Source organism: Colobus angolensis, unplaced genomic scaffold (genome assembly GCF_000951035.1).
Source record: "Colobus angolensis palliatus isolate OR3802 unplaced genomic scaffold, Cang.pa_1.0 Scaffold536, whole genome shotgun sequence".
Taxonomy (NCBI): Eukaryota; Metazoa; Chordata; class Mammalia; order Primates; family Cercopithecidae; genus Colobus; species Colobus angolensis.
In genome coordinates, this window is record NW_012118888.1 from 1,096,079 (window position 1) to 1,118,577 (window position 22,499).

The 22,499-nt window shown below is 45.5% G+C and overlaps 1 protein-coding gene across 1 annotated transcript; it reads left to right on the plus strand.

The window, feature by feature from the left end:
- Positions 1-50: 50 nt before the first annotated feature.
- Positions 51-21,480, plus strand: GABRE (gamma-aminobutyric acid (GABA) A receptor, epsilon). The gene is made up of 9 exons (XM_011961134.1): positions 51-164; positions 4,297-4,514; positions 4,963-5,030; positions 11,980-12,200; positions 13,259-13,341; positions 14,640-14,777; positions 18,738-18,890; positions 19,034-19,233; positions 19,517-21,480. Exons 1-9 carry the CDS (start codon positions 109-111, stop codon positions 19,898-19,900), a joined length of 1,521 nt encoding a protein of 506 aa, XP_011816524.1. The 5' UTR covers positions 51-108; the 3' UTR covers positions 19,901-21,480.
- Positions 21,481-22,499: the final 1,019 nt, after the last annotated feature.

Consider the following 22,499-nt stretch of genomic DNA (forward strand, 5'->3'; position numbering starts at 1 on the left):
TGGGAGGAGTGAAAGTTGGAGCCCAGCAAAACCCTCCACACCGCGCTCAGTGCGTGCAGACCGTGAACCGCGACCTCCGCACAGGTGGTCGCGCCGGTCTCCGAGGAAATGTTGTCCAAAGTTCTTCCAGTCCTCCTAGGCATCTTATCGATCCTTCAGTCGAGGTGAGTCTCCATCCCGGGACCCGGGAGCCCTTCGCGCCCAGCTGCCTCTCCCTGGGAGCAGGGACGGCTCCTGGGATCCCTGCGGCCCCGCGTTCCTCGAGCCCCGCGTTCCTCGAGCCCCGCGCCCGCCTTGCCCCGGCCCTAGCGCGGGCTGGCTGAGTACTGCGTGCCCTCGATGCGCGCCAGCCTCCGCCCGGTTCACTGTAGGATGGATTCCCGGGGTCCTTGAAGGGGATCTCCAAAAGGAAGACAGGACGCCAAAAGGAAGATGGGACCCCAGTTCTTGGATTCCCGCTCTCAGAAGCACTGCGATGGCCTGGTGACAAGCACTCCTTCTCGGAGTCTTGCGCAGAAACAGGGGAGCAGCCCCGGGGGTGACCGGCCAGGGCAGGCTTCTGCTACTGGGGGGTCGGGGGTGCATTTTGAGAAGGCGGTGCGCGGGCTGAGGGAGCTTAACTGCGCCAAAAATGTGTGAGTGTTGCCTCGTCTGTTCTCTGCCGCTCACATTTTTTAAGAGTGCCTACTGAGTTCCAGGCACTGCGCCAGGCAACTCTGACTTTCCTTGCTTCCCATGCCGCTGCTCCTGTTGGTGCCAGTCTCAGGCAGGAGCTTTGGTTTAGTCTAAGGGCTCCCGCACCAGCTATACCCCCTCCCCACTGCTGACAGCCTCCCCCTTCCTTAACTCATCCCTAGACACCCTGCTGGGCCTTGGGTAGACTGGAACCAGAGGCCAGGAATATTATTCTCCTCTGAAGTCTGTGTTTTGGGTCCTAGATTTCAATCCCCTCTCCCTTTTCAGGTTTCCCTTGAACAACCATCTTCCCTCACACCTTCTCCTCGCCCTGAGACTTGGCTAGGAAGGTTGTCCCCTAGATTTCTCGCTTTTTGGGGTGGAAGATGACTGCTTCGTTTCTTTTTTGTTGTTGTTGTTTTTTTGAGATGGTTCCTGCTGGGTGTGAAGTGTCACAAGTTTGTGAGCTTCCTGATCTGTGGAGCTTTCTTGAAGTTTCCATGGCACTGGGCTTCTGTCTTGTTTATCTGTTGTGGGGAGCGAGGGTGACTTCTTTTCGTACCCCAGATTGCGTTAGCTTTTCAGAGAGGGGGATGTGTGGCTCCCTGCTGGCTCACTGGTGCCCTGGAGTGGGGCTAGCCTCAGCAAGGGCTTGGTAAATGTTTTTCTATGCGTGCTAGCAATTTCCAGTCATCCACACCCCTCCAAATGGAATTTGGACTAGTTAAGAAAGCTGACATGGTGACTGGCTAGGGCAAAAGATGGCTCTGGGATGGGGGAAATAAGTGGGGGGGGTCAGAGAGGAAAACAGCAGGGAAACGGGGCTGGGGAAATGGAAACTACTCTTCAAGCATAGCAACCTGTGGTGCTAGGAAAGAGCTGGGGAGGTGACAACTGGGTGTACTGGGCCACAGTGAACCACAAGACCTCTGTCTGGTCCAGGCTTAGCCTCAAATTATTTGTGTGACTTGGGGTACAGTCCTTCCTCTATCTGGGCCTCAGTTGGTCCATCTGTATAATGAAAAAGAGATCTGATTTAGAAAAAAATCCAACATCTTTTCTTATGCCCCCCACCCCCACCCCACTTCTCATGCCACCAGCAGTCGACTGTTTGGGAGGGGGTAGTGCAGAGATTCAACTTCATGCTGGACCATTGTGTCTGGAGACATGTGAATGCCTGAAAAACTCCCCTGGAAAATCCCACTATTCCAGTGTATGAGTGTTTTTCAAGTTTTTATTCTTTCTAGCCCGGAAAGTGAGCTTAATGGCTGCCTGGGGAAAGCTATGCATTGTCAGCAGCTCTTTAACCCCAAGGACCTCAGGACGAGGTTTTATTTTGTTTGTTTGTTTGTTTTTAACTGACAAAAGCCAATTTTAGGATTAAAGCCACCTTATGACCCTCTGCTATCATTTTCATTGCAGACCTAGTCTAGGGGCAGGAGGGCTTTGGTGGTCTGGGTGCTTTCGGGTTTATCTGTTTGCCTCTGCACTTTTAAACATGGGGCAGCTGGGAGGATCTTGTCCATGGATTTCAGACACCTGGGAGGGGCTGCTTCAGGCTTTTAGGTGGTCCTGTCTGGCAGTGCTCAGTCTACCACTGGCTGCCGTTCTGATTGTGCCACGTTTCCAGCCACATCACTTATTTTGCAGGGTCTCAGGTCTCCATTTTCCCTCCTCTCTTCCCATAGTCACTGGCCCTTATCTTTTGAGATGGCTGGGAATTTGGCCTCAGGGAAAGAAGACATCTTCTAAATATGGCATTTGAAAGTAGAAACTGTATTTTCCAAGTCCAGTTCTTCCCTAGCCCACAATGGAAAGTAGCCACTTCAGACATGAGAAATGGTGTGGATTTGGCACATCTGTATGCTTGAAATACTACAGAAAAATGCATTTTGCTGCCCAAGTTGGCAGTCCCTTGGTCTGCAATACAGGGGTCATGTCAGTGTCTCTTGCCCTGTTTACCCCTTATTTTAGGAAACAAATTGCCTTATGGTTTAAAAAAAATCATTTTGGAAGTGTGACATGCCAGTATAAAAGCATAGATATCATGAGTGAACAGCTCAGTGGATTTTCACAAAGTAAACAGGCCCATGTAACCAACACCTAGATCAGGAAATACAGCATTGCAACCCCCTTAGCACACACACACACACACACACACACACACGCATCTCCAAAATGCTTGTCCCTGTACACTTTCCTCCCCAAAGGAAACCGCTCTCCTGCCTTCCAATATCACAGATTAATATGGGATGATGGCTTTTTAAAAGACTTTTAATTATATATTTTTTAAAGACATATAAAGGTAGAGGGAACAGTACACGGAATCTCCATGTAGCCATCACCACCCCCAATGTTTGTGAATTCATGGCCACTCTTATTTTCTTTTACCCCACCCAGTCTCCAATTCCGACTTAGATTGTCTTGAAGCATATCTCAGACATCATATAATTTTATATGCAATTGTTTTAGTATGTATTTCTAGTCATTAAAGATTTCACAAGCATAAGAAAATACCATAATTACACCAAAAATTTAAGAATAATTTATTCATGCCTCAACTATCCACTCAGTGTTCAAATCTCTCCTATTATGTCATAAATGATTTCTGTTTGTTTTTTAAGAGTTTGCTTTTAAATAAAATGAGATCCAGATATTAGCAGGCGGGGCATTTTGATTTTTTACAACACATTTTTATGGAATTAGAACATGTATACAGAAAAGTGCTCAAATCATAAGTGTACAGCTGATGAGTTGTCAGAATAAGACCACAGCGGTGTAAAGAAAGCCAAATCAAGAACCCGAACGTGAGCAGGACCTCAGAAGCCCCCTTTGTCACTGCCTCCCAGCAAAGGCAGCACTATCTGGACTTCTAACACCATCGGTGAGTTTCATACTTTGGCAGATGGCCTTTAACATTTTTGTTTCATTCAATTATTCTTACTAATCTTCTTCTTTTTCTTGGCTGTGGTGCATGGCTGTGGAGCTCAGGGTGGACTCCTGTTGGGCAGTCAGTTCCTGGATGGCTGTCTGTGGGTGGAGGACTCCTGCCTTTCCTGTTTAGACACCCACAAAGGCTGCTCTTTAGCCGCCTTCTCTTCATCTCCTTCCCCTGCCCCCAGTGCAACGAGTATTACACAACCAACAAAACTGCAAAATATTCCCACAATTTTCTGGTTCTCTCTGGGAGAGGCCACTCTGGCTTTCGCAAGAATTCCTCTCAGCCCTGGCCCTCTGTCTGCTCCTCACTCCCAGTTGGTGCTGGTCAGGCTGACTAGAGGCCAAGGCTAGTCACAGTGGGCCAGTGCTCAGACATAAATGCTCTCTTCATTTCACGTGGAACATTCTTTTAAAATCTAGGTCTTGCTTTTGTTGATTTTTTTTTAATAAAAGAGTTATCATAAAAGAGGGACAGCATAGAAAGTCCCCAAAGAGCAGCAAGATTTAAAAGAAATTCACAAGCCTAATCTGTCACTGTCTTATAATTTGCTGTTACCAGTCACAATTTAACTAAGTTCTGTGTTGAAAACTTGTTTCGGTTTGCTTCTGTCCCAAGAAGCACTAGCTGGGGCCCCTCCAGACTGCAGGGCAGAGCTTCATTTTTTTGTTTGAATGTTCTAGGGTCGAGGGACCTCAGACTGAATCAAAGAATGAAGCCTCTGTCCATGATGCCATCTATGGACCCCCGCCCCAGCCTCTGGAAAATAAGCTCCTCTCTGAGGAAACAAAGTCAACTAAGACCGAGACTGGGCACAGAGCTGGCAAACTGCCAGAAGCCTCTCGCATCCTGAACACTATCCTGAGTAATTATGACCACAAACTGCGCCCTGGCATTGGAGGTAAGTGGCAGAACAAAGTTCTTCCCCTCCTTAGAGGGTCCAGGGGTTGAGGGTATAGGCATGGAGAATGGACCTGAGCAGTAACAGAGGGTGCCATGCACATGGACAAGAACATCTGTTGTTGACCTGTCAGGTAAGAGATATTAACTCTATTCTCAGCAGTGTCATTGACCTTCATCAAGACTTTTCCCTCTCTTGCCTTCAGTTTTTCCAATGGTAAAATGAGAGGACTAAACTAGATTTTTGATCTTCAAGATGTATGTCCAATTCTTAACAGTCCGTGAGCTTGGTTTTGCCATGAAAAAACAAATAAAGAAATCGGATTAGATGCTGAAACTGTGTGGTCCAACACTTACTTGACTCCCCTTTCATCCCCTCTGACTACTGCCTCCCCTGTCCCATGCCCCTGTTTGACACTTACCCTTTGCTTCTTCTGCTTATCTTACAGAGAAGCCCACTGTGGTCACTGTTGAGATCTCCGTCAACAGCCTTGGTCCTCTCTCTATCCTGGACATGGTGAGTACTAAGCTTTTCTTACAGTATTTCCTAGAAGCCCAGGGGCTGACCTATAGGGCCTTCCACAGACTTCTGCTTTCTGCTCTGTATTTCTCTAACAACTCTAATAATTTATTTCTGGAGAGAGGAAGGGATATTTTTAACCACTGGCTTGAGAATGAGAATGGAAAAGGTAAGTCCCTTGCTACTTGAAGAGGATCTTCAGAATCATGACCATATCTTCCAGTTTTTTCATTCAAAATAAAAATAATAAAGCAATTTTAAACACCACAATGGAATGCCTCTTTTCTTCTGATAATTATTTGTATGGACATAAATCTAAAGTTACTAGCTCTTGCTCTAAGACTGTTTCTATATTTTTGTTCTACTTCCTTCTTTCCTTTTCCACTCATATAAACATAGTGTCAGCACTGCCCCCATTTAACTTTCATCATCTCCCACCTAGAAAACACCTACTCCACCTACTAAGTTGGCCTCCCAAGTGATGCTCCTCCTGCAGTCCCAGCACTGCTTATTACATGCAGTTCAAGGCCCTCCATGGTTGTATTCCTCTTCACCCTTTTAGAGACCATGTGCTTTGGTCACACTAGAATATTGGTGTTCCCAGACCACCTTGTACCTCTGAGCTTTCATTCAAGTGATTTTCTATTTGGTATGCCATTGTTCCACTTTCTTACTTGTCAGCTGCCTTCTTTTTCAGTATCTAACTCAGACTCCATCTCATTCACAGCATCTCCCCTGACCTCCACACCTATTAATTGCTCCTTTCTTTCTCACACCACATTCCTGTGTTTGGCAGTTACATCTTTCCAGCTTCTATCACAGTTGTTTACCTGATCTTCCCTACATCATTTCATTGTAATTATCTGTGGTATGTTGGCCTTGCTGTCTCCTCCATGAGCTCCTTGATGTCAAGGGCTCAGTATATGTTAGCTAAGCAAATGAGTGATGAAAGATGCTCTGCAAGAATCACTTGCATCTGCAGAGCCTGACACTGAGGAAGGCTGTGGTAAGCAACTCCATCACAGCTACAGATCGCTTGGCCCAGGGCAAACAAAATTTTAGCATACTCACAGGTACCCAAAAAGTGCCATGTGACTGGGTGAGCTTAGAGCCTTGGCTCTGAGATGGGCCTTGCAAATAGACCCTCAAAGCTAAGTTAACCTTCATGGAAAATCAAGGTGTTTACATAGGCTAAGTGGAAGAGCAAGGTTCCCCACCCCCCAACCATGAGACTTTGGCTGCCTGATTCTTCAGGCACACTACTTATGCCTTACTATGTGACAAATTATCCCCAAAACATAGTGTCTTAAAACAACAATCATTATCTCACTGTCTGTGTGGGTCAGGAATCCAGGCATGGCTTAGCTGGGTTCTCTGTTTCAGGGTCTCTCACAAACCTGTAATCAAGGTATCAGCTAGGGCTGGAGTCTCATCTGAAGGCTCAACTGAGGGAGGATCCATTTCCAAGACCACTCACAGGATTGGCAGGATTCTGTTCTTCTCTGACTGTGGTCCGGAGGTCTCCCTCCATCCTTGCCATGGGCACCTATCCACAGGGTAGCTCACAATATGGTAGCTGGCTTCTTTCAGAGTGAGGAAGAGTATGAGAGAAGGTGCTCAAGATGGAAATCACAGACTTTTTATAATCTAATTTTAGAAGTGACATCCCATTGCTTCTGTGGTATTCTTATCAGACACAAATCATGAGGCCCATCATAGAGTCAAGTGGAGGGGATTACAGAAGGGCACAAACACCAGAAAGTGAAGAACATTGGAGGACATCTAAGAGTCTGCCTGCTACACATGATCATGATGTTCTTCTTTTGAGTAACTCCTAGAATTGAGTTGCTGAGAACTAACAAGGAAGAACAGAAGCATAGAGCAGATAGATGTTTTTGAGTTTCTGTTTACATTTTAAAATTGGTGAGTTTTTTTTTTTTTGACTCTTCCCTGGATAATCAGATTTACTTTTTGCTGCTACCAGTGTGTTTACCACTATGAGAATTGTAGTCTCCTTTTTGTGTTGCAGTTTACCTTTTTAAAAATGGGTATGAATTTAGCAATTAGTTTTGCTAGCATTGTTTATAAACTAAGAAACACTAAGTTCTGTGCAAGAACCAAAGGTTGAGGGCTTGCGGTCCCACCATTGTTGTCATTGTTGACCCTTTCAGGTCATTGGTGTAGGAGTGGGAAAGTGGCTCAGGATGCTATTCTAGCTGGGCAGACAGCCTCCTGCAGCAGTCTCTGCCTCTCCTCTTTAGCATGCCAAAAGCCAAATATAGTGCTCAGTCCACAGTAACCTCATGGCTCCCAGAAATTTGCATAGCTGTTTATTTGTTCCTTTCTTCTAGTTCTCTGCTCCTTTGGCTTGACTTTAAGGCACTGCCAACCTTATTTGGAAGTAACCAGTCTAATTTCCAACAAGCTGGTTTGCTCCTTCTTCTCTAACATGTCAATCTCCACCCAATTGGTAGTGGCTAAATTTCCTTAGGTGGAGTGGAGAGAACACACACATTGACAAATGGAGAAGAGGGCGCTAAGGTGCCTTGGTTTGTTTTCTGGGTGAGATAGAGCATCCTGTAAAATTGAAGAGTAGTGGAGAATTTGTGACTAAAATCTCCTTGCTGTTTGGGAAACCAATTTGTATCTACAAGAGCCCTTGTAGCAGAGCAGTAGCCCCACTCACAGTAGCTGAATGCCCTGTCTCTTCTTGCTCCATGGCTATTCATGCTGCCAGCAGTGGCCTCACCTGACAGTGCTTGAAGAATATAGTCTAATAACCCAGCAGTCACCAAACCTAGCATGGAACACAGGACTCGTTCAGAAAAGAGCCAACAACTTTATTTTCTTTGGCCAGTAAGGTGGCACTTTAGCCTGAGCCAAGTGTCTTGAAAATTCCAAACCCTCACATGTGGTGTTAAATTGTCCTGAAATGTCTTGCATTCTACATGGTTCCAAATAGTTCTTTAAAGCTGTGAGAGGTCCCTGTTCTGTGGTGTTCTTGGTAAGGAGGGGACGCATGTCTCTGCCACACAGTCACAGAATAGGCCATTACCCAGTACATGCTTGTCTCCTTGGATCCTCATGACAACCTGCATGGAAGCCAAAGCTGCCATTAGGATATGGATCCCTGTTTTACATTTGAGGAAACTGAGCCTTCTCAGAAATGTGAGTCCCAGCATTGGGTACATAGTTGGTGTAGCTGCTTGAGGGGAGTTTCAACACCTTTCAGTCAGATGTTGTGTAGAAAGCAGGCCTTGTCCTCCAGGAAGGAAACCTGAGTGCACGGTTTTGTAACACCCAGTCTGAGATTAAAAGGCAATGAACAATCTGGGAATCACTGAGCATTGTAGCATCAATAGTTACTAACGCTTTTTCTTGCTGTGGTAATTATCGCAGTTGATTCTAGTTCCAAAACACTGAACTTCTAGAGTTTCGGCTGACCTAAAAGAGATGTACATCGTAAGCTCGTTTGTCAAACTGGGGAAAAAGTGAAGTATTAGTTATCAATTGATATGTAATGAACTTACAATTGTCAAATAGAAATAAATGCTCATTTGAAACACTTCATAACATAGAGCATAAGCACAGTGTGAGTGCAGAGGGAAAGGCTTCCCACTGGCTACCAAGCAGTTCACAAGGCCTAGGAATGAAGGAGGCTCTGCTGGCCAAGTTTAAACTGCCAGCCACTTGGGACTGTAGAAACACTTGGAAGGCTATTTGTGGAGGCAGGTGGGGCAGGGTGGGGTCAGAGGCTCTCATACAAATGGGAGCCAGGTTCTGCCAGCTCTTTTCTGTCTGTTTCTCTGGCCTACTCCTGGGAACATTCTCAGTCTTCCCTTCCATGGTTGGCTCCCAGCAGTTTGGTGGCTGCTTTTACAATCTTTGGTCCTGGGCAGCAAAGGCAATCAGGGATTTTCTTGATTTCTTCCCCGAAGGTCATGCCCACCTCCATGGTTGTGGGTATGCATTGTTTGATACAGAAGAACTCAGCGGAAAGACCTAGGGATTTTGCAGAGAAAATTGGACCTTGGTACCTAAAGAGATTGTTGGTGCAAGTGAAAGCCATCCCTGGGCCAGGCTGCCATTGACTATTTGTGTGACTTTGGATAGCCCCCTTTCTCATAGAGCCTTAGTTTCCTTATCTCTAAAATAACTCAGAGTTCTGCCTTGGTCTACTTGTGGTACTTGCTGTTCGAGCTACTTGGAGTTCTATTGCAGTAGGGTTTTTTCCTCCCTTCAACACCAGTGGTGCAAATTTCTAGCTTCTTCCTATTAAATATCATTGTTGATGTTTAACAGACATTTTAGGGGACAGACAATATCTGGAGACCAAATAATCATGGATATATCTATGCACACGCACACACCACACATTCAAAGGTTACAGGCACTTATTTGAAAGCAAAAAAAAAATAAGTGAAAGAAAAAAAAAAGATTCTCTTTGTTTAAAGAACATGAGACTAAATAGATGTTTCTCTTGTGACTTAAAGCACTTCTTTCTTGTTTTTTCTCCCCCTGAGATGGAGTCTCACTCCATCACCCAGGCTGGAGTAGTGGCGTGATCTCCGCTCACGTCAACCTCCGCCTCCCAGGTTAGAGCAATTCTCCTGCCTCAGCCTCCCAAGTAGCTGCGACTACAGGCACCCGTTTCCACACCCTGCTAATTTTTGTATTTTTAGTAGAGACAGGGTTTTACCATGTTGGCCAGGCTGGTCTTGAACTCCTGACCTCGTGATCTGTCCTCCCAGAAGTGGCCTCCCAAAGTGCTGGGATTACAGGCTTGAGCCATGGCGCCTGGCCTGCAAAACACTTCATTTTTATTGTAATTCTGGAGAATGAAGGATTGGGGTTAATTAACATTTGTGCTCCCCAAATAAAATCTGAAAGGGGAAACTTCACTGTATGCTGTCAACGGTGTGTGTGCTTGTAAATTTTTAAAACAATTTTGAGCTGGGATGTTTGATTTACTGTGGAAATGTGGGGACTGAGAGGGTGTTGACCTGGCTGGAGTAGCATCACAGCCTACACAGGAGCAATAAGATGAAGAGCCCAGCCCATGGAATTAAGCCACCATTGCCTGTCTGTTTCTAGATGAAATCTATCCTCTGAGACTGTGACCTAGTTGGGAATTATATTTTATTTTGGAACACCTGGAAATAGAAAACTCCTACAGCCAAACTCATGCAGCTTTCCTCTGTACAAACCTAAGTGGATTCGAAAGGGTCCATCTACTTGATAAGCCCATCACAGAATGGCATGGAGCCTTTGCCCACTGGTAAAGGGACAGTCTCAATGTAACCTCTGGAAACAGGGCAGTTTTTTTTGAGGTGGGGGGCATTTACAAATTATGTATAGTCTCCCATCTAACAAAGAGGATAACAGGGAAAGATGCAAGTTTTAGCCAAGGACACAAGAACATTTATTTAAGACTTTGATTATAAATGGAAACAATTCTACAGAAAAAAAAAGTGAGACTAATTGTCACTAGAGTCTAACAGTTCTCCTTGCCTCCACATTACCTTGAAATCATTTATTTGTAGGGCACATTCAGTTTTCTGTAGTGTCAGTCACTGTCTTCTGGGTATTTTCTAATCTTTTTTATTTTGACATAATTCCATGTTTATATTTCCAAGTGTGGGCATAGTGTACCGACATGTCATTTTTAGTGATCCAGTCCTATGTTATCTTATTGTTTACCTAAGTGAAATGTTCTCTTACTCTCACTTATAAGGAAACATAAAAACAACTGGATAGTTGTGGTGACACACAAACCTTAAACATGTGCTAATGAAAATCCTCAGAATCTATAACATCAGAGCTAACAGTACCTTTAAAGATTACCAAATCTCACCTATCCCATTGTTATGTTCACGTTGATCATGTATACCTAGTGACCATAGGCTTCCTTAATTCAACTGCATTAATCCAGTAGTCTTGACTATGGTGTGACCAGCAAGGTGCTCTAGATTTCAGTTTTATCCAGTAGTGTCTTTCAATTTGCTCCATGTCAGTAAGATTTGCATGGACCATAGTCACATTTGCCATTCTGTTGGGCAACACTTTCCCAAAGTGTGGAATCATTTTAAAATGTGTGGTTGACCTTGTAGGATAAACACAGCACAAAGTGAGTAGTAGTGCTATGGACCAAGTACTAACAAGTACTACCACACTTTGGTGAAAAGAGTTTCCTATGAGTAGACTGTCAGTTGACTGTGCAATCCTTGCAGATCTATTGGTAAAACCAGTGGTTGGGTTGTTGAAGCCGAAAACTTTTAGTCATGAATATCTACCCCAGAGAAAAGACTCAGGAGGGCAAGATTGCAACCTTCAGGTGCCTTTCCTTGATTCAATGTTGGCTCTGATTTAAGATCACAACCAATTTAAGCCACTGTCAAGAAAAAATAAGAAATGCTCCATTAAAGATATGTGTTAATTGTAAGATGCACCATGACTTCAGAAATGTGGGAAAAAGACAGATTCAATGACATACCATTTCTGGAGATCTCTCCTCTGGAATTGAAACTAGACCTGCTCTATGTGTTACCTGAGAACAGAATGGGGATTGTAAGAGAAAGTAGTAGGAAGCTTTGTTTAGGGCAAACTTTTCTATTGTCCTGAGTTGTGTGAGTATTGTGTTAACTGCTGCATGATGTGAGGACCTAGCTCCCCTTGCTCACAGTAATCAAGCAGGGTATGACTGACTTCTCATTTGGGATCATTAAGCTTGGTAACCTCTGAATTCCCGTCTAGTTCTGACATTGGAAGAGTCTTTGAGCAGAGAAAAGGGACCTCATCCCCCTCCTGCTTCCTGGTCTAGTGCTCAATACATTCCACCACATTGCCTTCAGGATTCTAGGTTAGGGAGTGGCAAACAATATGTTTGCATGTGAATGTCCTTTTTCTGTTCATCCCCAAGTATGTGCTTTTCTGTCCTTCCCACCAGGAATACACCATTGACATCATCTTCTCCCAGACCTGGTACGACGAACGCCTCTGTTACAACGACACCTTTGAGTCTCTTGTTTTGAACGGCAATGTGGTGAGCCAGCTGTGGATCCCGGACACCTTTTTTAGGAATTCTAAGAGGACCCACGAGCATGAGATCACCATGCCCAACCAGATGGTCCGCATCTACAAGGATGGCAAGGTGTTGTACACAATTAGGTATGTGAAGCCTCTGGAGTCTCACCTCCTGGAATTCCCTCTCCCCTTCTGATAATTTTAGCCAAAGATCTATGGGCAGAGATCTCATCCTGAATGATACCTCTAAGGGCCTGCCCAGCTTTCCTAGACCATGAGCCCAGCCCCCTTATGTAACAGATATAGAGGCCTCAAAATAGAAAGATATTGCTTAAAACCACACACCAAGTTTGTGGCAGAGCTGGAACTGGTACCCAGTTACTTGGCTCTGAGTCCAGAGCTCTCCCAACTAGGATGTGCCAGTATGACTGCATTACCTAGACAATTCCATCCTAAGTGGGTACTGGATATAAAGATACGTCCACAGTGGTGAAATTGTTCAGGCAGAGCAGCAGCACGGTAGTAGCAAAGGTACCTAAGACCAGGTTGGATACTTGAATGCCCAGCAGGGGAAGATTGCATGTAGGGGCAGGAAGGTAGGGGAGAGTAGGGAGGATGTTGGCAGGTCTTGGAAACTAGGCTGGGCGAGAAAACAAAAACCAATCAAAGTTGGTCCATACGTTTCTCTAATGATGGAGCCCAGAGTAGCCAGATAGTTCTAAGCTGTTTGTTTGTTTGCTTGTTTGTTTTGTTTTGTTTTCTCTCTTGTTATCTCTCCTTTGAGCTTTTTGTCTTAAATTCTACTGAGGGCCAGGCACGGTGGCTCACACCTGTGATCCCAGCACTTTGTGAGCCTGAGGCAGGCAGATCACTTGAGGTCAGGAGTTCGAGACCAGCCTGGCAATCATGGGAAAACGCTGTCTCTACTAAAAATGCAAAAATTAGCAGGGTGTGCTGGTGCTAATTCCAGCTACTCAGGAGGCTGGGGCATGAGAATCGCTTGAGCCTAGTAGGAAAGAGGCTGCAGTGAGCTGAGATCATGCCACTGCACTCTAGCCTGGGTGACAGAGTGAAACTCCGTCTCAAACAAACAAACAAAAAAATTGACTCCGGCCATTCATTGGTGGTAGTCCTTAGACCAAAGTTGGGTGGATACGGAAGCGCTTAAGGCCAGCCTGATGAGGCTCCTTTCTCCCTTCCAGGATGACCATTGATGCTGGATGCTCACTCCACATGCTCAGATTTCCAATGGATTCTCACTCTTGCCCTCTATCTTTCTCTAGCTGTGAGTACCTTCTTAGGTTTCTGGGGCCCCAGAAACATGCTGGGCTCCTTCTTTCTCTCACCCTTGCCATTTACATTTTTCTGCCTCTGCTTTTCTCCTAAAATGCTGCCAAGTTGTGCAGGGCTTCCATCGTCCACCCTCATTTCCTTTCCTGCCACCAATACTGTGTTGCTCATCCCTTCCACGTGCCTCTGAAGTGTATCTCAAGTATGGCTGCTCCTCTCCATCTCCACTGGCACTACCTTAGCTTAGGCCTTTGTTATCTTCCACTTGAACTTTTGCCACATCTTCACTTTGAAACTGCAATGTCCAAAACGAAATTCATTGTCTCCTCCAGACCTCTACCACCAAAACAAGTGTGTTGCTTCTGGGTTCCCATCTGTCTCATTGAAGAGGACCATCACTCACCCAGTTGTCCAAATCAAGAACTTTGATGTTCACTCTCCCTCACCTCCTGCATCTAATCAATCAGCACATCCTGTTGGTGTTTCCTCCCAGTCTCTATTGATGCTGTCTATTTCTCTGCACCCTGTCACAGCTTCACCAGCATTAATTTAATTCTGTCTGGATTGCTACACCAACATCCTTGCCAACATGCTGTCCTCACAGAAGGATCAGAGTGACCTAGCTGAAGGGTCACCTAGATCGAGTCACTTCTTAGTCTCAAATCCGCTGTTAACTCTCATGGATCAATTTGAAATTCCTTAGAATGAACCTCAAGGCCATTCATGAACTGGACCCTGCCGCCCAATCATGTGCACCTCATCCACTGTGAGCTAGCCATCCTGAACTTTTGGCCTTTCCACAATACACCAGGTGGTTCACCTTTCTATGCTGCCCCTTAACCCCTTCAAACTCATTCTTATTGAGAATATTTACTTGAGTTTCAAGATTTAATGGGAATATCACCTGCCTTGTGAAGTCTTTTCTGCGTATGTCCCCAAGTGATCTTTATCTACTTTGTTTCCCCACTGTTCTGTGGACATAGGTTTTTCAGAGCTCCTCCAAAAATCACAATAGTATACTCACTGTCTTATAAAATTAAATGTGATTGTTTGAGGGTAGGGTTCATGCCTTGCTCATCTCTGTATTTCCAGCCCAGGGCCTGATACTGAGGAATGCTCAGTAAACACACTCATTGAATGGACTTCAACAATGAGGTAGGAGAGGCAAGGTCCCACAGCTGGCAAGGCCAGAAACAGGACTCCAAGGCATTGTGCAGACTGACTCCATGCTATTGGAGACCTCAGGTGGGCTTCTAAGTCTCATATGACCCTCTTTCTCACATTGCTTTCCAGTTTCCTATCCTGAGAATGAGATGATCTACAAGTGGGAAAATTTCAAGCTTGAAATCAATGAGAAGAATTCCTGGAAGCTCTTCCAATTTGATTTTACAGGAGTGAGCAACAAAACTGAAATAATCACAACCCCAGTTGGTAAGTGTGCCAGGGCTTGGCGGAAGTCCAGGAAGGTGGTAGGGATGATTGGAGATGGCCATCCATACGAATGCTTCGCAGTCATCCCATGGAAATACTGTAAGATATGGCTCCTGCCTTATAATTGCTAAGCACTTACAACTGTTTGCAGAGGAAACTGAGACTTTGTAACTATGTCTCAGTCTCATCTGCAAAGAAGTAAGTGCTTTGCCAAGCTCCTTGAGAGGTTAGGTAAGTAGATAAAGTTCTGCTGCTGTCAGAATGTGCAACTGGCTTTTTCATGCAGACCCTTCAGTTTCAAGGTTACAACACTGACCTCCTTGGATGACTTTGAGGAATGGAGCTCTTATGAGTTCTCCACACCCAGAACCAATCCAATCTGGTTGAATGGGAAGCAAAGTCCATTGTAGTGGGAGGTGGAGGCTAGAGTTCTAACATCAGCTAGTTTAAGGCTGGGAAAGTCTGGAGGAAGTTACAGCAGCTACAGTGGCTGCTGCATTGACATTTGTCTTAAAGGAACAAGTCTAAAACACAGATTCTTGTCAAAGGCTTCATGGTGGATTCAACATAGACATAGTGACCACTGGTTTTCTGACCTTTTCTCTAACAAAGACTAAAGGGGAAGGTCCTGGGTATCTTACACTTCAGTTCCCAATTAGATGTGAGCATCTTCACCTATGTTCCTAGGTGATCTGAATGAGGAGCCAAGGGACCTCCCCAGGGTAGCTCCCAGAGCAGCCCTGGAAACAGTCTTCACACATCCTGACCAAGTTCAGGGCAGTGAAGGCACTGCCCTCATCGTTTCCAGAATGTGGATGGAGCCAGTCACCCAACCAGCCATTTGTCATGAGAGGCATCTTGTTCTGCTACCATGTGACTAGGCAGAAAATCTGCTTTTGTTTCATTTGTTGAATCAGTCTCGGGTTGAGGGAAAGCTCATGCTCATGTGGCTAGAGCTTTGCTTGCACAGTATTAGAAAGGGGCAAAGCGCTGGGCTACCTTACAAATACTTGCCTTTTCTCTTGGGGACTCTGGGGAAGCAGTTTTACTACCTTGCTCTTCTGCCAGCTAACCATGGGCCCCCTCTTGGCTTTCTGCACTTCAGCTTTTCCCAGATTGGTGGGTACCCATCATCAAAAGTGACAGAGAAGATAAAGCCCAGGGGCTTTCAAGTCACTAGTGGTTCCGTTTAGTAGATGATTGTGCATTGTTTCAAAATGGTGCCCTAGTGACTACAAAGCCCCAGAGGCAGCATCATCACCAAAGCGATGACAGTAGGTAAGCACCAGACCTCCTTGGGAGTGAGGAGGATTCCTGAGGAGAAAAGAAGTCTTCTTTCTCCTCTGCTGGAGACTAGTTGATCTTGAGACATGGTTCCTTCAATGTCAGAGTTATCTTTGGGACTGGTCTCAAATTCTTGCAGTTGGACCCTGGGGCAGGTCTCTCCACCTGGAGCATACTTATGTGCTCAACTCCTAAGGGTTCAGAATGCAATGGTAGCCTGCTACTCTGGCCATCTTGGACCTTGATCCAGAGAATCTCTGCTTCAGGAGGTTCTAAGAGAGTCCAGCCCTGCCACCAGGGAGTGGCTTGTCCTTCACTGATGGCTGTGGAGCCTCTGATGGAATATTATTGCTGGTCAGGAATCCACTGTCTTACAAAGAGGTTTCCTTCTCCTCTAGACAGTTCTGTTCATTAGAAAACTCTCCCTGTTCATCTGAAATTTGAGTCTCTGGAAGTTCCACACATTAGGCTTAGTTCTTTTTCCTTGGAACTATCCAGCTTATGTTAGTTCAGCCACTGTTTCACAGGGCCGAGATTAAAGGATCAGCATTATCATTCCTGGCATGGATCATAGTCTGTTGTAGTCTACATAGCCCTAGTTTATTTTTCTTCCCTTATTCTTCAAAGCTTTGGGTCCATTCATTCTTCTAGTCCCAGTCCTCTGGACATGGTCTTTCTAATTGTGTCCCTCTGACACTGCAGTGACCAATCATTATCTGATCAGAGGATAAGAGTTCAAGCTGAAAACCATCTTTAGCATATATTTTTTTGCTTTGGTTCCTCAGCCCCAGATATATTGTTTTCCCTATCCGTGCTTCTCTCACTCCTGAAGAAGAAGAAAATGTGTGTTAGCATCTTTCTCTTGTCCTTCAAGACAAATTGGCATCTCTTGACGAGCTGCGAAGGTTCTTTTTTGGCCGGAATAAATAAAATTAAAATAGAATCATCCAACAGAATAATGAATCTTCTTGCAAAAAGAATATATTATATAAACCCAGCAATATTGCAGGGCTTGGGTATAACTAATTAGAAGTGTCTTAAATTGCAGTCAAGATCCCACGGCAAGAGGACTTTTGATAAATACATTCTGGCCAGTAGGCAAGTGTGAGGGTGGTCCGTGCAGCAGCCCTGGAGGAGTTCTATCCCAAAAGTGTACTCAACACACAGATTTCCCACTGACAACAGGTTGCTCCCTTGCCTTTTTCCAGAAGAATCTGAGAAGCCTTGCTCCTTGAGTTTCAGTGCTGCCAAGGTGAGTAGGAAAGGCTACTCTTCTCATTCAGCTCCAGCCCACCCAGACCTGCTGGGCAGTTGATCCACTTTCCAAAATAGGAGGACACACGGACAGGTTAGTGCTCTGGTCTGCTTCACAAAGCTGTTGCCTGACAGGAGCAAGAGTTACTGAGTATCTGCTGGGTTCCAGGCTGTTCTGAGCTTGGATGGGCAGGGGCTAAGCCACAGGGCCTGCATGAGCCCTGCCTTGAAGGGACTTAAAAGCCCACCTAATTATAAGCCTAGGAATTCTATAGTATTGCAACTCCAATGTGATGCTGAAAGTGGAAAATGATGTCCTGGGCTCCGAGAAAAGCCCACACAAGCCCAGGAGTCATGATAGCATGCAGAGTGCTTGGGGAGGGTGTATCAGAGCATAAAGCAGCATGAATGGTACAAAAGAAGATGCCAACTAGAGATATAGGTTGTCATCAGGTCCTGGAGGAACCATGACCATCTAACTGAGAGCCATGACCAAGGACACAATGTCCAAGTGACTGTGAGGACCTCAGTCTGCCCTGTGGATGTGTACACCACAGAATGGATTTCTGGAGGGCTGACTGAAATGTTCATTTTAAGCTTATTCTTCTCTTTTCCTGAAACACTCAATTTGGGTTAGGGGTCATAGAGTAAGACAAGAGAGTCCAAGGATAGAATATTGGTGTAAAATTGCAGGCTATCTCAGGAAATCCGTGAGCAGATGGGATTGGCTTTGGGTAAGGTGTGTGTGTAAAATGTCAGTTGGAGCCGGGTCATAGTGGGCCTTTTACATCAGATTCCAGAGTGTGGATTGAGTCTATATAGCTCATGTGAAACAGGGAGCCATCAAAAGCTTGGGGAGCAGGCTATTGCCGGTTTTGACCATCTGTGGAGCAGTGCTCACTCACTAAGGCATTTTGCCATTGTATGAATGTGTAGAAAGGAGGCCGAAAGCATTCTGTGCTTCTCCACCACAGCACAGACTTCCCTAGTCTCATTTGCTGAGAGTAGACATCCTGAGGGCCAGCAGTGCAGGTGTGATGTGCCTCAGTGGATATGAAGCCCTCAGTCAGCCATCTGGATATCAGCTGCGTGGGCATGATATCTAGAAGGCTAACTGATTTTTTGCTTTCACCTGACTCTCTTGCCAACCTACAGAGACAGACATTGGGTGTGGGACAGTGAACTGAGAAAGAAGCTATTAAAATTCTGGCCTTGGCTTAGCTCTCAACTGGTCATTGGTCTTGCAGTAAGTCTTTTTTCTGGGCTTCTTCTGGTCCTATGTGTATGTATTGCATTGTAACATCATGCCTCTATCCTAGGGAATACTATGAGCTGGACAGTGAGACCCTTACTGTGCATGTCCTGTTAAGGGGGACCCTCATGTCAGCACTGTAATGCAGTGATGTTTTTTGTGTCTTTCAGGTGACTTCATGGTCATGACGATTTTCTTCAATGTGAGCAGGCGGTTTGGCTACGTTGCCTTTCAAAACTATGTCCCTTCTTCCGTGACCACGATGCTCTCCTGGGTTTCCTTTTGGATCAAGACAGAGTCTGCTCCAGCCCGGACCTCTCTAGGTAAGAGGAGAAAGAGGCATATGCATAGACACATAGCTGGGAATTGGCTGGGCCAGGGCAGAGTTGCCTTGTCATGGAGTCCTTCAACCTATGTCGTATATAGGTCAGGAACTGAGCCCACCTCCACCCTTATGCTCTTGCAGGGATCACCTCTGTCCTAACCATGACCACGTTGGGCACCTTTTCTCGTAAGAATTTCCCACGTGTCTCCTATATCACAGCCTTGGATTTCTATATCGCCATCTGCTTCATCTTCTGCTTCTGTGCTCTGTTGGAGTTTGCTGTGCTCAACTTCCTGATCTACAACCAGACAAAAGCCCATGCTTCTCCGAAACTCCGCCATGTATGAGCTGGGTATGGGAGTGGTGGCAAGGCTTTGGAGTGTGGAGACATGCTAGCAGGGGTACTGGGGTTATGGCACATGGGTGGTCAGCTTGCTGAGTAATGGAATGTTACCCAGGGAGGTGGGGGAGTTGAATCAACTTCCTGATGTAATGGTGAGAAGTTGGAGGAGAAAAGCCAAGATATGGTGTGCCAAAGACAGTTTCCAGAAAATCCGGAGGCAGCACTTATACTTGGGTTCTCTTCCCTTGACTTTTCCCCACTTCTTTCCTTGTCCATTTTAGCCTCGTATCAATAGCCGTGCCCATGCCCGTACCCGTGCACGTTCCCGAGCCTGTGCCCGCCAACATCAGGAAGCTTTTGTGTGCCAGATTGTCACCACTGAGGGAAGTGATGGAGAGGACCGCCCGTCTTGCTCAGCCCAGCAGCCCCCTAGCCCAGGTAGCCCTGAGGGTCCCCACAGTCTCTGCTCCAAGCTGGCCTGTTGTGAGTGGTACAAGGGTTTTAAGAAGTACTTCTGCATGGTCCCCGATTGTGAGGGCAGTACCTGGCAGCAGGGCCGCCTCTGCATCCATGTCTACCGCCTGGATAACTACTCACAAGTTGTTTTCCCAGTGACCTTCTTCTTCTTCAATGTGCTCTACTGGCTTGTTTGCCTTAACTTGTAGGTACCAGCTGGTACCCTGTGGGGCAACCTACCCAGTTCCCCAGGAGGTCCAAGCTCCTTGCCGAGGCAGTTGGAGGAAAGCAGCAGCAGCAGCAGCAGGAGCAACTAGAGTTTTTCCTGCCCCATTCTCCAAATAAAAGCCTGCAGAGGGTTTGTCTTTGCTGCCCCTCTCCCTGACCTGGCCCATTCACTGAGTCTTCTTAGCAGCCCATTTCAAATTATTAAAAATGGGCCACCTTCCTCTTCTTCAAGGAGCATCCATGATGCTCATTGCTAAAAATTGTAGCCCTCTAGTGATCAGCTCCCTAAAACCATGCCTAAGTACAGGCAGATTAGCTATCTTCCAACAATGCTGACAACCAGATAATTACTGCATTTTTCCAGAAGCCCACTATTGCCTTTGTAGTGCTTTTGGCCCAGTTCTGGCCTCAGTCTCAAAGTGTACCGACTAGTTGGTTGCCTATACCTGACACCTCATTAAGATGCTAGGCAGCAGTATAACAGGAGGAAGGGATCCCTCTCCTTTGGTCAGATTAGTATGTTCTCAGTTCTCTCTCCCTGCTACCCCTTTCTCTGCAGATAGATAGACACTGGCATTATCCCTTTAGGAAGAGTGGGGGCAGCAAGAGAGCCTATTTGGGACAGCATTCCTCTCTCTCTGCTGCTGTGACATCTTCCTCTCCTCGCTGGCTCCATCTTTCATCTGCACTACCAATTCAATGCCCTTCATCCAATGGGTATCTATTTTTGTGTGTGATGATACTAACTACTCCCTGCTTTATATGCCACCTTCTTCCTTCTCTTTCACCCCTGTGACTTTTTCTGTAACCTCCCCAGTGACTTTGCCTAGCCCTGACCCAGACACTAGGCCTTGGTGAGGCTTTCTGGGGCCAAGAAACTAAGGAAACTTGGCTTTGCAGCAGGCATTACTCGCCATTGATTGGTGCCCACCTAGGGCACACCATAGGAGTTCTATCACTTGCTTGACCCCTGGACCCATAAACCAGTCCACTGTTATACCTGGGGCACTCTAATGATCACAATCAATCAATCGAATTTCCTTAAATTTGTATGGCACTGGAACTTTGGCAAAGCACTTTCGACAAATTGTGTCAATTTGGAGCTTCATGATAGCCCTGTGACATCTTTAGGGCAGGATTCTTATCCCCATTGTGCAGATGGAAACCCTGAGGCACAGATTTCTATGAGACTGTGGATCTCACTGGAAGCAATCCAAGAGCCCACTGTTGCCTACTAGACCACATGACAGGGCTAAGCAACTCAGTTCACCATGGTTCTATTCTGTCACCTCTGCTGGCACACCAGTGGCAGGGCCCAGAATGGTGACCTCTCTTTAGCTCAATTTCTGGGCCTGAGGTGCTCAGACTGCCCCCAGGATCAAATCTCTCCTGGCTCTAGTAACCCAGTGGAATGAATCTGGACATGCCCCAATGCTTCTATATGCTAAGTGAAATCTGTGTCTGTAATTTATTAGGGGGTGGATAGGGTGGGGTCTCCATCTACTTTTTATCATCATCATCTGAAATGGGGAAATCTGTAAATAAATATATCAGCAAAGCATTCAAGGTGTGGCTGGTTTCTCTGGCGTTCAAGTTTGTTCTCAGCCCATGTTTTAAACCTGAAATCCATGACCCGAATCTTTGCTCCCATCCATAATTTCCAGACCTGCCAGGCATGGACCATGTACCCTTCTCTCATTAGTAAGGAACGGGAATGAAGGGAGAAGTGCGCCTGGGTATGTGGCACCCTTTTCAGATTCCTTTAATTGCTCCTATGTCCCTGCAGGCTCTGTGTCCCTTTTGCCTTGGCTATCACTCTAGCCCCCCTTATCAGAACTAGACGGTTCCTAGGGACCACCAGACTCAAACAATTCCCCTCCTCTATCATGTAAAGATGAGGATTCTGAGGCACAGAAAACAGGAGAGATTTGTCTCCTGTCAGGCAAGGACTTAATAGTAGAGTGGGACTGGACCTTAGAAATGCTAATACCTTGGCTTGGCTTGGAGAAAGCCTGGACACCTTGGGTGATTCACCTTTCAAAATTAGAGACTCTAAAGGTATGTTAGGAAGTGTGGCCCTGGCATCCTGTGATACTTCCATCTCTAAAGGAACTCAGAAACAGTAATGAGAACCAAAGAGGAGACAAAAAGGCTATATCTGAACAGCCATTTTTACCATACAGTCTTTAGAATGATGCTCAAACACTTTGCATGCAAGAAACTCACAGAAAATACAAGGAATAACTTTAGAACTAGGAAAATAGTTCCTCACTAAAGATATAGCGAGGAAAAAAGGCAGTGTGGCTCCTGGGCAATGTAGACATGCCAATTTGTAAGCAGTCATATTTAAATGGATTTTGAAACATAGAAATAGTGCAAACCAGATTTTTTAATCGCACTATAATAAACCTACAAATACATAAAATCCCTACATTGGTAAATTTTTAGAAGCTCACATAAATAGTTATTTTAAAAGGAAAAACTTAAAATCATAATTAAGTGAATAATATCTAAAAAATAAAATTAATGAATGACATGCAGCCAATACTGCACTTAGAGAAAGATTCATAATTTAAACAT